The following is a 15,325-nucleotide window of genomic DNA, read 5'->3' as shown; positions in this document are numbered from 1 at the left end:
GGTACTCGGGGTGGTTGCCATGGTGTTGCTATGTGGTTGCTATTGTATCCAGGCTGGTTGCTAGGATGATGCCAGGGTGATTTGTGTGGTTGCTATGCAGTTGCCATGGTGTTCTGGGTGGTTGCTAGGTTGGTTTGGGTGGTTGCTATGAGAGTTGATCATAGATAGATAGATAGATAGATAGATAGAGAGATAGATGAGAAGTGATAGATGAGAAGAGAGATAGATGAGAAGTGATAGATGAGAAGATAGATAGATAGATAGATTGATAGATGAGTGATAGATGAGAAGAAAGATAGATTGATAGATAGATAGATAGATAGATAGATAGATAGATAGATAGATAGATTAGATAGATAGATAGATAGATAGATAGATAGATAGATAGATTAGAAAGAGAAAGAGAAATAGATAGATAGATAGATAGATAGATTTAGTTTGATAGATTTAGATTTAGATAGATAGATAGATTTAGTTTGATAGAGTTAGATTTAGATAGATAGATAGATAGATAGATAGATTTAGTTTGATAGAGTTAGATTTAGATAGATAGATTTAGTTTGATAGAGTTAGATTTAGATAGATAGATAGATAGATAGATAGATAGATAGATTTAGTTTGATAGAGTTAGATTTAGATAGATAGATAGATAGATAGATAGATAGATAGATAGATAGATAGATAGATTTAGTTTGATAGAGTTAGATTTACATAGATAGATTTAGTTTGATAGAGTTAGATTTAGATAGATAGATAGATAGATAGATAGATAGATTTAGTTTGATAGAGTTAGATTTAGATAGATAGATAGATAGATAGATAGATAGATAGATTTAGTTTGATAGAGTTAGATTTAGATAGATAGATAGATAGATAGATAGATAGATAGATAGATAGATAGATTTAGTTTGATAGAGTTAGATTTAGATAGATAGATAGATAGATAGATAGATAGATAGATAGATTTAGTTTGATAGAGTTAGATTTAGATAGATAGATAGATAGATAGAATGAGTTTGAATGAGTTTGAATGAGTTTAAATGGCTTGGAAATAGGAATGGCAGTTTAATTGAGTCTGTGTGTTTGAATTTGAATTTTGACAGTTGGACGGAATGTTCAGATCAGCCAAGGCAGTTCAATGAAAGTCAATGGGAGTTTTTTCCAGGTTTAATCAGCATTTTTAGGAAAACCGTAAGTCGGATCAGTCTGAAAAGATATAGCACACTAAGTCAGAACAGTCTGAAGGTCTAGTCCGAGTTTGGTGGTTGTAGCTTGAACAGTCTAGGAGGAGATGCATTTAGAAATTTAGTCTAAGAAGAATAATAATAAGCTTAAGACGTAGATCAGTAAGTTGGCTTTTTCAAGCCAACTTAATAAGTTTAATAAGCATTTCAAGCCAACTTAATTATTTTTATTATTTAGATTTACATTCTTGAGTATTCCAACATTGAAACCTTTAAGTTCAACCTTTAAGTTCAACCCTGAATTATGTGGTCAGGAGTAAAGCTTTTGCATGTCTTTATTTGAACTGAGCCCATTTGTATTTATCAAACTCATCACAAATGATTTTTTGGACAAACTAACAAACTCCATATTAGCACAGGTTTTTGAACTCCATTGCCTACATGGTTGAATCATTAATCAGATGATCAATACAGATGTTTTGAAGGACCTCCTTTAGCATGAGAGTCCCTTTAAAAGAGACAGTCCAGTTGATCTCATGACATGGATGATCGCTCGTCATCATGGCTCTGAATATGAGCTGCTGTTGGAAAGGGCTCCTTCTGCTCTCTTTCCTCCTGATATGTGTCAATGGACAAGAAAGTCTGTGAGTTTTTAACCATTTCTGCTGAGGAAGGCAGACATGGTTTGTTTTCTAAGTGTGATAAATTATTAGTATACCTTTAGTCATTGTGTCAGATAAGTCTTGATGCTTTCTCCTGTATTTATTAAACTGATCTGTGTTGCGCAGTAGAGGTTTGCTGTTTGAAACACAACTTAAGGCATGTATAACATGACTCATAATTGATTCATCATTGATTTTTGCTCCCAGTTTAATTTTTTGTTATATTTCTTATTGTATCTAACTACACAGGCAATATTGTATGATAATTGTGTCTGGACAGATCTTTCATGGTGACATTTCCTGCTGTGATTGAGTCGGGATCTGAGGCCAAACTGTGTGCAAGTCTTCTCAAGCCCAATGAAAGCCTTGTCATGAACATTCATCTTGTTCATGGAAACCAGAGCACGTTACTGCTGCAGGAGAAAGCCGAGGAAGAGTTTCACCGCTGCTTTAACTTCAAGGTCTGCCATCAACAAAATGTGCCCAAGATGATGACAATATAATCAAATATGTTCGTTTCAGCATAATGCATCTAGTTTTTGTGATGGCAGGTTGTAAATACAGTACATAATTTCTCATCAGGCTCCTCTGGTCGAAGCAGAATCAGTGCAGAATATAAAGGTAGAACTTCACGGAAAGGCTTTCAAGATGACCGAAGAGAGAAAAGTCATGTTCAAGCCTTACCATCCTCTGACCTTTATCCAGACTGATAAACCCATCTATAATCCAGGACAGACAGGTGAGCTGTGAATGCTTCAAAGACTAAACCTCAGTAAATAATGCTGGTGTCACTGACATCTAATACACATCAAGTAAAGCACGTTATGGTCATGCAGTGAACTGATGTAGCACCATAGGTCAAAAATTACAAATGTTGCACAAACCAGCAGGTAGTAAAAGAGTATGAAGTACACATGTATTTCACACTTTTAAACAGAAAAGAGGAGCAGAAGAGGGAAGCAGATAAGTTTGAGAAGCTTTGGAAACATGAGAATTGGTCATCTAGTGTGTGTTTGAACAATCCCCTCACATTATTCAGCCTAAATACTGTAATTACAAATATTTGATGAAGTAAATCTCTTGATATCAGTATCTCTATGACTTTATTTTATATGAAACGTATTTCATTAACTGATATAATGTTAATTTACCAACCTAATGAAGTATTAATATCTGTTTTGTACATTTATAATACACTGACAGTCACTAAACACAGTGGTGATAAGAGTCACATGATGAATCAAAGTTCATCACAAACAGATTTTCCACAAGCTGAGGAGGACAACACTAACATATAGAAGGTGCACACAGTGTCATTCACACACACACTAAACACCATCATGGTAACATGCATGACATTTTAAAAATGCAATAAACATTAATTTAACATTAGATGTAACATTAAACCCTAATGTACATAACTGATTAGAAAAAAAATGAGAAAAACGAAGAAGAAACAGAGTTATTTCAACAAAAATATATCAAATGTGAAGTGTCACGCAGGGAATTGTGTAAATGTCAATTTATGGTTTTTCACTGTAAATTTTACAATGAATTGTTATTTTTCACTTCCAGAAACTGTGAATTTAACAGTATTTTACCGTAAAATTACATTAAATGTACCGTTAGATCTATTACAGTTATTCACCGTATATAGTACGGAAACTTTCTGTAAACCAATTGACAGTTTTTCACTGCAGCATTTTTACAGTCTTTTACTGTTAAAATCACGGTCGTTTTTTACAGTGCAGGAGTGAAATACTGACTGACTGTCCCTTACATAAGAGCTGAAGATGTCAAAAGTGGAGTTTTTTTAATACACATTTCTATTTTACAGTAAACTTCAGAGTTGTTTCCATGGATACAAACTTTGCACCCCTTGTTCAGCAGGTCTGATGTGTTTATCTTGCATCGTTGAATACACGTTTAATAAATAAACCCATTTTTAGCTCTTAATCTTTAATTACTATTTGCTCTTTTACAGTATAGTAGAGTGGTTCTTGAGGTAAGAGCACAAAACCGTCTGTGCAGTCATTACAAACACACCTTTCAAATCTGATTCTATTACCTTTGCAATTATTGCATTTTCAGTAGGCTAATTAAACATTTCTTCATTGATAGTCAGGATGTTACTAAATCTCTGCACTGTGGCTTTGGTATTAAACAGGACAGTAAAGGTAACCAGATTGGTCAATGGACAAATGTTTCTTCACCAAGGTGGATTTTGCAGCGTTCTTATGAATTAAACCCCGAGGCCCGTGAAGGCATGTACAAACTGAAGGCTTTTATTAGTGACTGGATGATCTCACATGGTTTTGAGGTGAAAAAGTATGGTAAGTCATAAAAACAAATGATTGCATTGTTGCGTGGGAAGAATTTCAATAATATGTTTGAATATTAAAATCTAATTTGACTACTAATTTCTGCCTTCTGACTTCTAGTTTTGCCTAAGTTTGAAGTTACTGTAAAAAGCCTGAATAAATTAAATTTTGAAGAAGAGGAACTGATAATTGAGGTTTGCGGAAAGTGAGTGGTTTATTTTATTTCCTGCATTAAGAGAGCATTGTGTTCGTCCATTCTTGGCACAATTAAGTTGCTTGATTTAATTGATAATTAAATCAGTTACTTACTGTAACCCCCATCCTAATATATCAGATGCTTAACTCAAGCCTGGGCTGTAGATCAGTTGCTTGTACCTTTTTCATAGATACACGTACGGACAGCCCGTAGCTGGTAAATCATGGGTGAAAGTGTGCCGTGATCATTCCCAGTCCCATCATTTTCTTTACCACTTCCATCAAATCACTTCACTGTGTTTAGAGGAAACCATTGAGGTATATGAGTTGAAACGCAGTAATAGTGCATTGTCTTTCCTCCATTTCTCCAATTAATTAGTCAGTATGCTATGTTTGTGTTCATTCATTATAATTAGATAAAAAAGACAGGCTGTGCCATCCATACCTTAGATACATCAGTCTTTCTGAACACCACACTAAAGGACAGGCTGCAGAATTCCCTTCATGTTGAGGCAGTGCTGACGGAAGAAGGAACAGGTGAGCTGTTGGATTTGGTCACATCCCATTACCCACATTTATTGAATTTCTCATTTTTGATGTTTTACTCTTATTTGAAGAAATACTTATTTTGGTGTTTTTACTGTTACTGTACAGAGATCACCATGAGACAGTCTAAAATTGTATCTCTTACTTATGAAATTGGTAACGTCACATTTATTGACCTTCCCAAAACATATGAACATGGATCAGTTATAGAAGGAAAAGTAAGTATGTCTCACTTTAACACCATTGATATGTACAGAATTATTCTGTCATTTAATCCTTCAAAATCTTATTTTCAACAGATCAAACTCTCAAATTTCAAAGGCGCACCAATTCAAAACAAAAAGGTTTATCTTAGAGAGGATAAAAGTTGGAAACTGCTCCTAAATCTCACGACAGACAGCGATGGACTGGCCAGCTTCTCTCTCAATACATCCAGTCTTTCTGAACGGGATATTGACCTAATTGTAAGAGAGTTTGTGTTCACTTTTCTTTTGTGTTTATTGCACGAGTTATTTGTGATTCTTTGTTATCCAGGCAAGTGTCTATCAAGAGGGCGATTATTATTACCACAACAGGCCTCACATCTCTGCGGATAAAAAAACAGTTCAGCTCCTCCATCCTGTTGCATATCCATACGATCCAACAAGTGAACTGATTATAGAGAATACTGAGCAGCCATTAAAGTGTGACTCAGAGTTTACAGCCACCATCAAGTACTCCTTTTTTGGAGAGACAGTTGAAGACTTCAAAACTGACATTGTCTATATGGTGAGAATATGCGCAGTATGTCCATTCTTACAGTGATGTTTTTGTTTAACAGTGATAACTGGATGCCTGTTTCAGGTCTTGTCCAGAGGAGTGATCGTTCATCATGGATATGAGACGGTTGAAGTGAAATCTTCTAATGGAGTAGCAAGAGGCACGGTGTCATTCAAACTGTCTGTTGGTGGATATCTGTCTCCTGTAATGCAGATTCTGGCGTACTGTGTTCTGCCCAGTGAAGATGTTGTTGCTGATAGCAGAAAGTTCGACACTGAAAAGTGTTTCAAAAACAAGGTGTGTATTGTAGCTTTAGAAATGAGCCTCTTTAAAACTGTATTACTGACTCAATTCTAAAATAAAGCCTATTCACTGTATGTCACAGGTGTCTCTGCAGTTTTCTCCTGCTAAAGCAGTTCCTGGTGAGAAAAACACTCTCCAGCTCTCAGCTCAGCCTGGTTCGCTGTGTGGCCTCAGTGCTATAGATCAGAGCATCCTGATCCTGAAGTCTGGAGAACGCCTGGATACTGACAAGGTGCAGATGCCTAAAGATTTAGGGCCCTATTTTAACGATCTAAACGCAAAGTGTAAAGCGCACGGCACAGGTGAACTCAGGGCATGTCCAAATCCACTTTTGCTATTTTAACGACGGAAAAACGGTCCGTGCGCCGGGGCGCATTTTTGAAATGGGTTGTCTCTATTCTCTTAATGAGTAATGGGCGTAACGTTCAATAAACCAATCAGAGTGTCATCTCCCATTCCCTTTAAGAGCGAGATGCGCTCGTGCCATGGCGGATTGCTATTTACATGGCGGAATTTGTTGGCGGAAAAGCTGAACGCTTTTCAAGCGAAGAAACCGATCTGCTCGTGCGCGAAGTTAAAGCGGGCTTGCAAATGCGGGCTTTCAAATAGCTCCGCGCGATGAGTCAGTTAATATATATGTGTGTGTATTGGCACGATTGTTCAATTAATTAGCCAATTTCGTTCATCATTATAAGTAGTAATAGGCTGAATTGAAAACAGGTAGCCTAATTCTAATACACGCAATGACTATTCATCATTACATTTTTATATTTATGTAGCCTACACAATAATATTCTTTTACACTGTAATCCTTTTGTTTTTAATATTTGGCATGTTTGTGTGATGCGCATCCCTGTGTGTAATAAGCAAAGTCAACACGCACTGTGGACGCGCCCAGAGGCGCAGTTTCTACCAACGCGCTCTAACAAATAAATATTGCGCCATTGACTTGAGACTTTAGACCAGGTTTGAGTTGGTCTATGGCGCAGCTCCTTAAAATAGCAATGCGCCTGAACACACCTCTTTTTTTTTAGACCAGCACGCCCATGGGCGCAGTAACTGGCGCAAATGCATTTACTTATTTAAGGACGTGGCGCTGAATGGGAAAACGCGAACGGCGCCAGACACAAACTAGCAAACACACTTGCGCTGCGCCTGCGTTGCATTGCGCCGGGTGTATTATAGGGCCCTTAGTATTGAACTGTGACAGTGTGAATCAGACTTTAGTTATTACTGCTGTGATCCATCAGTGTTTAAACTGACATCCGTTCTCAGCAGATTTAACATTAATCTTCATTCTTTCTCACCAGAATGCATTTAAAGTTTTGTTGGAAAATACATGATTTATTTAGTGTAGAATTTTTTGAAATCATACTGATAGTGTGTGAATGTGGTCCCGTCACAGATCTTCAACCTGCTGCCAGTGCAGTCGAGGTCAGATTTTCCTTACGGTGTTGAAGATGAGCAGGAGCAGGAGTGTCTGCACATGAGACCCCATCAACGTGTGCCGACCGGCAAAGCCTATGAATCCTTGAAGGTAACGGGTGCAGTAGATGATGATTAGCAGAGTAAATGCTGCACATGCGCCCCCTTGACTATACTGACAATTAAAAGTAATTTGAATTTTCTTGGCTTTTATTGTGGTTCATCTTTTCCATTTGACAGAGAGTGGGATTGAAGATGGCAACAAATTTGGTTGTGCGAGTCCCTCGGTGTCTGTCATACAGTGGCTATACGCTAGGTACATCATGTACTGGTATTACAATTCAAGCTCTAATGTTTAAATATGTATGTGTTAGTAATGTATATTTCAAAAAAATAAAATTGTGAGACTTGTTCAATTTGTACTCAATTATAGTGATGTGACAAAGGATTTTCTGGGGTTATTAACTTTGAATCAGTTATCGTTGGTAACAAACACCTAACTATTTAACTTTTGTAAAATAAAATCAACACATTAACTTTGGCAGCCCTAAAATTTAAATAAACTGAAACTAGAAAACTTTGATAACACTAAAATAATTCAGTATATGAAAATAAAATAATGTATATTAGAAAGATGATCCAACTTCCATTTGCTGTTCATATATGACTGATATAGACTTGGTTATTTTGAGGTGCTGTTCAAATACATAAAATATAAAACTATAAAATATCACTTTTTTCCAGCGATAGCTCCTGCTCCATTGCTTCCACACGTGTCTTTTTCAATGCTTCCTGATTTTGGTGCTGGAGATTTTAGAACCACTGACAGATATTCTCCAGTAGTTACAGTTCGCTCCGTCTTTCCAGAAACCTGGATCTGGGAACTTGTTGAAGTGGGGTATGTGAAGCGTAATCCGTATATTTAACATCACATTTATCTTATTACTCATCTTTAATACATCATCTCCCATCACGACCACAGGACAGAAAATACATTGCTTGCTTTGCAGATTCTGAATCAGTTTTTTTAATCATCTGTGTGTTGAAACAATGGCAGAATCAAATATGCCTATTGTTGTATTTCCTCCACAGGGACTCTGGATCAGCTCAGATTCCTGTCACGGTTCCTGACACCATCACTTCTTGGGAGACGGAGGCCTTCTGTCTGTCCTCCGACGGTCTGGGTCTGGCTCCTCCTGCTCAGCTGACAGTTTTCCAGCCCTTCTTCCTGGAGCTCTCTCTGCCTTACTCCATCATCCGTGGGGAGATCTTTGAGCTGAAGGCCACTGTCTTCAACTATCTGTCCAAGTGCATCATGGTGAGATTTCAGACTCAGTCTAATCAAATCATATCCAATATGCCACTAATCATGTGTGGTTGATTGACAGGTTAAAGTGACTCCAGCTCCTTCATCAGACTACACTCTCAAAGCCTCCTCTGATGATCAGTATTCATCCTGTCTATGTGCTGCTGGAAGAAAAACCTTTAAATGGATCCTCAGTCCTTCTGTTCTTGGTGGGTTTTCCAGTCTGAATCATTGTTTCTCAGTGTTTGTGTCTGATGCATCTACATGTACATGTCTTGTGCTGCAGGAGTCTTGAATATCACTGTCAGTGCGGAGGCAGAGGCGTCCCAGACTGTGTGTGACAATGAGATCGTGACCGTCCCAGAGAGAGGACGCATTGACACGGTCACACGAAGTCTGCTCGTACAGGTCAGCGCACATCAAACAGCCTTAATGCTGCTTCTGTCAGTATGATGTGTTGATGTGATTGTTTTATGCTGCAGGCAGAAGGAACTGAAAAGACTGAGACTCACAGCTGGTTACTGTGTCCAAAGGGTAAGTCCACAGACTCTATTTAACATCATAGCGTTACTCTGCTGATCATCGCTGATATGTGTTTCTGCCTCTTCACAGGTGACACTCTCTCAGAGGAAGTGGCTCTGACTCTCCCTAAAGATGTGATAGAGGGATCAGTCAGATCCTCTGTTTCAGTCATTGGTAACATTTACAAATACAAGCAGAAATGAGGAGATTGGGTTTGGATTATAAAATGTAGTGAGTTTTATTTGGGTATGGTTTCTAGGAGACATATTGGGTCGGGCGCTGAGGAATCTTCAGGGATTATTACGGATGCCGTACGGCTGTGGAGAACAAAACATGGCTGTTCTTTCTCCCAATATTTACATACTGCAGTATCTGGAGAACACGGAGCAGCTCACCTCAGCCATCCGAGAGACAGCCACAGGCTTCCTGAAGAGCGGTGAGAGACATAAACCATGTCAAGAAAATACTAAGAATAAGAAAATACTGAGATTGTGTTTTCTTTTATATACCAAATTACACATTTTTAACACACCTGAATGTCATTCAGTAAAGTTAAATAATCAGACACTTGAAGTGTTAACCATCATCACACTAAACAGGATACCAGAGACAAATGAACTACAGGCATTTTGATGGATCATACAGCACATTTGGTAATGGTGATGGGAATACATGGTAAATATATTTCCACTATTTCTTTTGTTAAACAGAACTAATATCAAGGTAATCTTCAGTAACAAACCTAAGAAGATGGTACAAAATCACATTTAAAAATGTGTCTCTCAGTTCAAATGATTTGTTTTTAGATTTGTGATGAATAGAATGATTTATTGAATTGAATTATATCTTCCACACCATCAGGTTGACTGCCTTTGTGCTGAGGTCCTTTGGCAGAGCACAGAAATACATATTTATCGATCCAAACATTATTCAGAGTGCAAAGGAATGGTTAATAAACAGACGGGATTCAGATGGCTGTTTTCTCCAACAGGGAAGACTGTTCCACAACAGAATGAAGGTCTGTTAACATCTATAAATCTATATAAACCAAAACCATAGAAACCACCTAGAAATGGCCTGGTAACTATCTAGAAAACCTGGAATCTATAAGACCATTTAGGGCCCTATTTTAATGATCTAAGCGCATGGTCTAAAGCGCACGGCACAAGTGCAGTTAAGGCGTGTCCGAATCCACTTTTGCCAGTTTAACGATGGGAAAAATGATCAGTGCGCCTGGCGCATGGTCTAACAAGGTTGTCCCTTTTCTCTTAATGAGTAATTAGTGTTTAATACAGTAGTCAACATTTGAAGTGGATCAAAACCTTTCATTAAAGTTGTCGTAAAACCAAAATGCCATACCTGTTCTTGTCCTAGGACAACTTTTAACTTTTTTGATCCGCTTCAAATGTTGGCATGTTTGTGTGCTGCTGCGTGTGTCTGTGTGTGTAATAAGCAGAAGCATATAGGCACATATTACTAATGTAACGGGGGTAAACCTCCTCTGATCTCAAGAGATGCTCTAGCGACTGACGCTGGAGGTTGCAGCCTTTAGCCTCCTTGTTAGAGCGTCCGACTCCCACGCCGGAGACCCAGGCAAGCAGGTATGGCAGAGAGCAGGCAGAATCGTAGTCGAAGAACAGGCAATGGGTCAGGGCTGGCAGATAACAATCGTAAATCCAAAGCACAGCAAATAGTCCAAAGGGCAGGCAGCAGAGAATCGTACACAGGGAACAGACAGGATCAGGAACAGGCAGACAGACAAGATAGCTAACGCTCAGAATTGCAACAGGAGAATACAAGACCACGCAAAGTGTGTGAGGATGTGAGTGGCTTAAATAGTCCAGATAATGTGAGTGCAGGTGATTGGCAGGGAGGATTCTGGGAAATGTAGTCCAGGAATGACTGAAACTGTGCCGGACTGAAACTAGCAAAAAATACTTGCGTCGCTCCTGGCGCTGCATTGTACTGGGTGTATGATAGTGCCCAAAGACTTTCTCAAGCCAACATCAAAGTTTGTCTAGATACACTTTCCTTTAGTTGTTTCAGTGTGTTGCTTTATTTATCCTTTATTTCCCATATATTGCAGGGTGGAGTCAATGATGAGGCAACCATGACTGCCTACATTACTGCATCATTGCTTGAACTGGAAACTCCAGTCACAGTAAGTTCATCTACAGGAAACACAGTATAAACTAGGGCTGCACAATATATCACGATTTATTGAAAATTTAATTGCACGCAATTTGGCAAAGGCTGCGATTATTTTATGTGCAGCTTGTCAGAGCTGTACGGCTCTGTGATCAGTAGTAAATGCTTCTCCATCTGAAAGCCAGAGGGCGCTCTTGTGCAGAAACTAGAAATATGTCCTGCTGCGGTAGTAGATAACACGCGTCATTCCAGGAAATCCTGTATTATCGCTGCTGTAGCTGAATAAACAGAAGATTGTAATGCTTTGATTGATTAAACATGACTAATAAACACACGACTGCCTTATTCTGTGTAAGAAGACTCATCATCTCACATGCTCAACTGTCGTTATGGGGTGAGTTTGGAGTAAAAACGTGTTATTAAATATTGTCTTTTGTTGGACAAGATGTTAATAAATGCTTCTCATGTCTTGAAAGATGTTTGACGCGTGTTTCTTTTTCAAATGTACATTATAAGCGGCTCAAACTCGCAGTGCTTTCAGATGGATTAGCATTTGGAGCCATACTTCATTGACAAGCTGCACATAAAAAAATTATTGCAGCGTTTGCGATTTCATAATCGCACTAAGAATGGCGTTTAAGCACTATATCAATGTTATTTTTCGTATCGTGCAATAAAACGGGCTGCCCTAGTATAAACTCATAGAAAAATGACACTCACAGCGTTTGTTTCTTTTCGTTTTTTGTCACAGGATCCTGTCATCAGTGAAGGTTTATCATGCTTGAGGTCTGTCATTGCAGATGTCAGAAACACTTACACCACTGCTCTGCTCGCCTACACTTTCAGTCTGGCTAGAGACACGCTCACTCGACAGCAGCTTTTCAAGAAACTGGAGAAAGTTGCTATTTCAGACGGTAAGAGGTTTGTTTCTGATGACTTTGTTGTCTTTTATGACTGCACTATTGTACATGTGTGTCTTTTGTCCTTTAGGGTCTCTTCTCCACTGGTCTCAGTCTGCATCTGCTGATGACTCCGAGTCTCTGGCAGTGGAGATCAGCTCATATGTGCTGCTAGCCGTTCTCACTGCAGATTCAGTCACCACAGCTGATCTTGGCTATGCTAACATGATTGTCAGGTGGCTTGTGAAGCAGCAGAATGCCTATGGAGGATTCTCCTCCACACAGGTTACTCAAACTTCTCCACTCAAACACACTATTGCTGAATGTGCTGGTGTGAATGAGTAAAAGTGACATTACTGAACACATTTATTTCCCAGGACACAGTGGTGGCTCTTCAGGCTCTGTCTTTGTACGCCACCAAAGTGTTCAGCTCTGACAGCTCCAGCACAGTGACTGTACAGTCAGAAGGAGACACTCACCACTTTGATGTCAATCAGGACAACAAGTTACTGTACCAGGAGAAGCAGCTGCAGAACGTTCCAGCCAAATACAGCATTGAAGTGAAGGGCTCGACCTGTGTGTCTGTGCAGGTCTGTAGTGTGTTCAGCTTCATTTACTCATACTCACTTTCTCTCTTTTGTGGTTATTCTGCTGTGAGATGATTTATGAATGTGTATTTGTTTGTGTTGACTCTCTCAGATGGCCCAGTTCTACAACATTCCCACTCCTATTGAAGCTAAAACATTGAGCATTGATGCTAAGATTGAGGGAGACTGCAAAAGATTGGGACAAAATTTCATTTTGAAGTTCACTGTCAAGTAAGAACATTTGTGTTCATCAAAAGACAAGAACATGATTATGAGTTAATATTTACTGACAAATAAATCTTTACTGAATATTTTGGTAACACTTTAATTTGATGGTTCCTTTTGAACATTCTATTGACTGTAAGTATCTTTGCAACAACATTGTCCCATCATTTCCGGTGTTCCTCAAGGTTTGTGTCTCGGCCCTGTTTTGTTCCTTATATATGCTCCCTCTGGGATTAATCTGTCAAAAACTGGCTTTTCTCGCTTCTCGCTTTTCTTTGTAAATTTATCATTTAAGAACCATATCTTTTCATTTTCTCTTTTCCAGATATGATGGTCTACAGGAAAGGACTAACATGGCCATTGTGGATATTAAACTCTTATCTGGATTCACAGCTGAGATATCACTTGTGAGTTTTAGTGATTCATCACAGCTTGGAAGTTCTTCCAGAATATATGCATCACTTGTGGAAAGGGTCGATTCTAAAAATGATCATCTCATAGTTTATTTGAAGGAGGTGAGAGAACAGCAACATTCACATGATTTTATTTCATTAGATTGATTCATCAACATATTATCTGTAATGTCCATGACTGATGAGTTTGTTTCCTCCTGCAGATCCCACGAAATATTCCAATCAATTACCAGATACAAATGAAACGGGTTCTTCCAGTGAAGAATCTCAAGCCAGCTGTGGTCAAAGTGTATGATTACTACCAAACAAGTAAGATTTAATATGCCAGCGTTGAATGTTTTGATCATGTGACGCACATTGTTTATTCAGAGTTTTTCCCTGTACAGGTTTCCATTGTTGTATGAATGTGAAATCTTTTTCTTTCAGGTGACCAGTCAGAGGCGGAGTACTCCTTCCACTGTGAATGAAGTGCATCAGCCATGACAAAGATGTTTGAAAACTCAAGTTTAAAATTATTATGTTCATTCTTTATCCTGGACAAAATTATTTCCAATAGCCCAAATTTGAACAAACCCCCTAATCAGTTTTTGGCCAACTTGACTAATGAATTCTCAATGCATATGATTAATAAAAGTGATGAAAACAAGTTATGGTGAGCTGGTTGAATTGTTGAATGTGTAGTAGCTACATGGTATGGCAACATTTCAGAATCAAATGAGATTATTATGGCGACATCTTGTGAATTTTCTGACACACTTTAGATTAGGGTCCAATTCTCACCAACTAACTATTAACTATGACTTTTGCCCCATAAACTCCTAATTACTGCTTATTAATAGTTAGTAAGATAGTTAAGTTTAGGTATTCGGTGGGATTATGGGATATAGAATATGGTCATGCAGAATAAGGCATTAATATGTGCTTTATAGGTACTAATAAACAGCCAATATTCTAGTCATATGCATCATAATAAGCAACTAGTTAATGGTGAGAATTAGACCCTAAACTAAAGTGTTACCATTTTTTTTATCTTATCTCAGCTCTGCTTTTTTTGTGACACACTGTAAGAGGGCAATTTATATCCATTAGTGTCACAGAAACGGTCTCTGTGGTCCCGTCCGATCGCCACCTGAGGGCGCCATCACCGGAGTACTAACCGGTCTCTAGAACTACAACTCCCATCCCACATACCTGGACTGATTACACCTCCCACCAGCAGTGCATTCCCTGGACTATTTAAGACTCCCATAACCCATCATGCTTCGCAAAGTCTTAATTTGCCCTGCATTCATTTCTGAGCGTTTACCCTGTGTGTTGTTATCCCGTGTTTGACCTTGGACTGCCTGACCACCTCGTTTGCCTATTGCCGCCTGCCTTGTTGTACCTCTGCCTGTTCTCTGGACTATTCTGCCCTGTCTGACGCCTGTCCTGACCCTCTGCCTGGTACCGACCCTGTCTCTGTTTATTCTACGTTGTTCCTGATGCTGTTATCTGACCATTGCCTGTACAACTACGATTGTTTATTAAAGCTGCATATGGATCCCATTGAGTCTGCTGCCTCGTTACAATTAGGTCCTCGTGCTTTTGAATATTTATTTTGTCCTTCACTATTAACTGAACAGCATCAACAAACAACAACCAAATTATGAAAAATATGAACAAATATAAATTTCACAAATCACTTCATTGAGAGGTTAGAAACTTCACTCATCCCATCACATCATTATTCCTTAAAAAAAAAAAAAAAACACAATATTTTATCAGGAAATTTCATAAACCTTGAGCTTTTCCTGCCTGTGTGTCGCACCTGCCGATCTGCATATCTATCCC

General features: G+C 38.6%; 1 protein-coding gene across 1 annotated transcript; it reads left to right on the top strand.

Moving 5' to 3' along the window:
• The first annotated feature begins 934 nt into the window (after nt 1-934).
• On the top strand, nt 935-15,034 carry LOC137015294 (alpha-2-macroglobulin-like). Its single transcript, XM_067380154.1, has 33 exons — nt 935-1,828; nt 2,127-2,307; nt 2,429-2,585; nt 3,684-3,736; nt 3,831-3,851; nt 4,014-4,179; nt 4,288-4,372; nt 4,554-4,680; nt 4,779-4,899; nt 5,017-5,126; nt 5,208-5,372; nt 5,443-5,676; nt 5,752-5,964; nt 6,053-6,202; nt 7,376-7,507; nt 7,636-7,711; nt 8,140-8,293; nt 8,488-8,713; nt 8,784-8,910; nt 8,988-9,109; nt 9,184-9,235; nt 9,314-9,397; nt 9,483-9,659; nt 9,823-9,898; nt 10,085-10,241; nt 11,310-11,384; nt 12,123-12,285; nt 12,362-12,555; nt 12,648-12,860; nt 12,970-13,088; nt 13,408-13,597; nt 13,699-13,804; nt 13,922-15,034. Exons 1-33 carry the CDS (start codon nt 1,746-1,748, stop codon nt 13,960-13,962), a joined length of 4,350 nt encoding a protein of 1,449 aa, XP_067236255.1. The 5' UTR covers nt 935-1,745; the 3' UTR covers nt 13,963-15,034.
• The last annotated feature ends 291 nt before the right edge of the window (nt 15,035-15,325 follow it).

The sequence above is a fragment of the Chanodichthys erythropterus genome, chromosome 24 (genome assembly GCF_024489055.1).
Source record: "Chanodichthys erythropterus isolate Z2021 chromosome 24, ASM2448905v1, whole genome shotgun sequence".
Taxonomy (NCBI): domain Eukaryota; kingdom Metazoa; phylum Chordata; class Actinopteri; order Cypriniformes; family Xenocyprididae; genus Chanodichthys; species Chanodichthys erythropterus.
The sequence above is the reverse complement of the archived record's forward strand: the minus strand, read 5'-3'. Positions and strand labels throughout refer to the sequence as shown.

What these genes read in the sequence shown, in the direction of transcription:
- LOC137015294 (XM_067380154.1), top strand. Translation starts at nt 1,746, where the DNA reads ATGGCTCTGAATATGAGCTGCTGTTGGAAAGGGCTCCTTCTGCTCTCT. An exon ending in GCTGACGGAAGAAGGAACAG is followed by an intron (nt 4,900 to 5,016) that starts GTGAGCTGTTGG and finishes GTTACTGTACAG; the next exon opens with AGATCACCATGAGACAGTCT. An exon ending in TGGGAACTTGTTGAAGTGGG is followed by an intron (nt 8,294 to 8,487) that starts GTATGTGAAGCG and finishes TTTCCTCCACAG; the next exon opens with GGACTCTGGATCAGCTCAGA.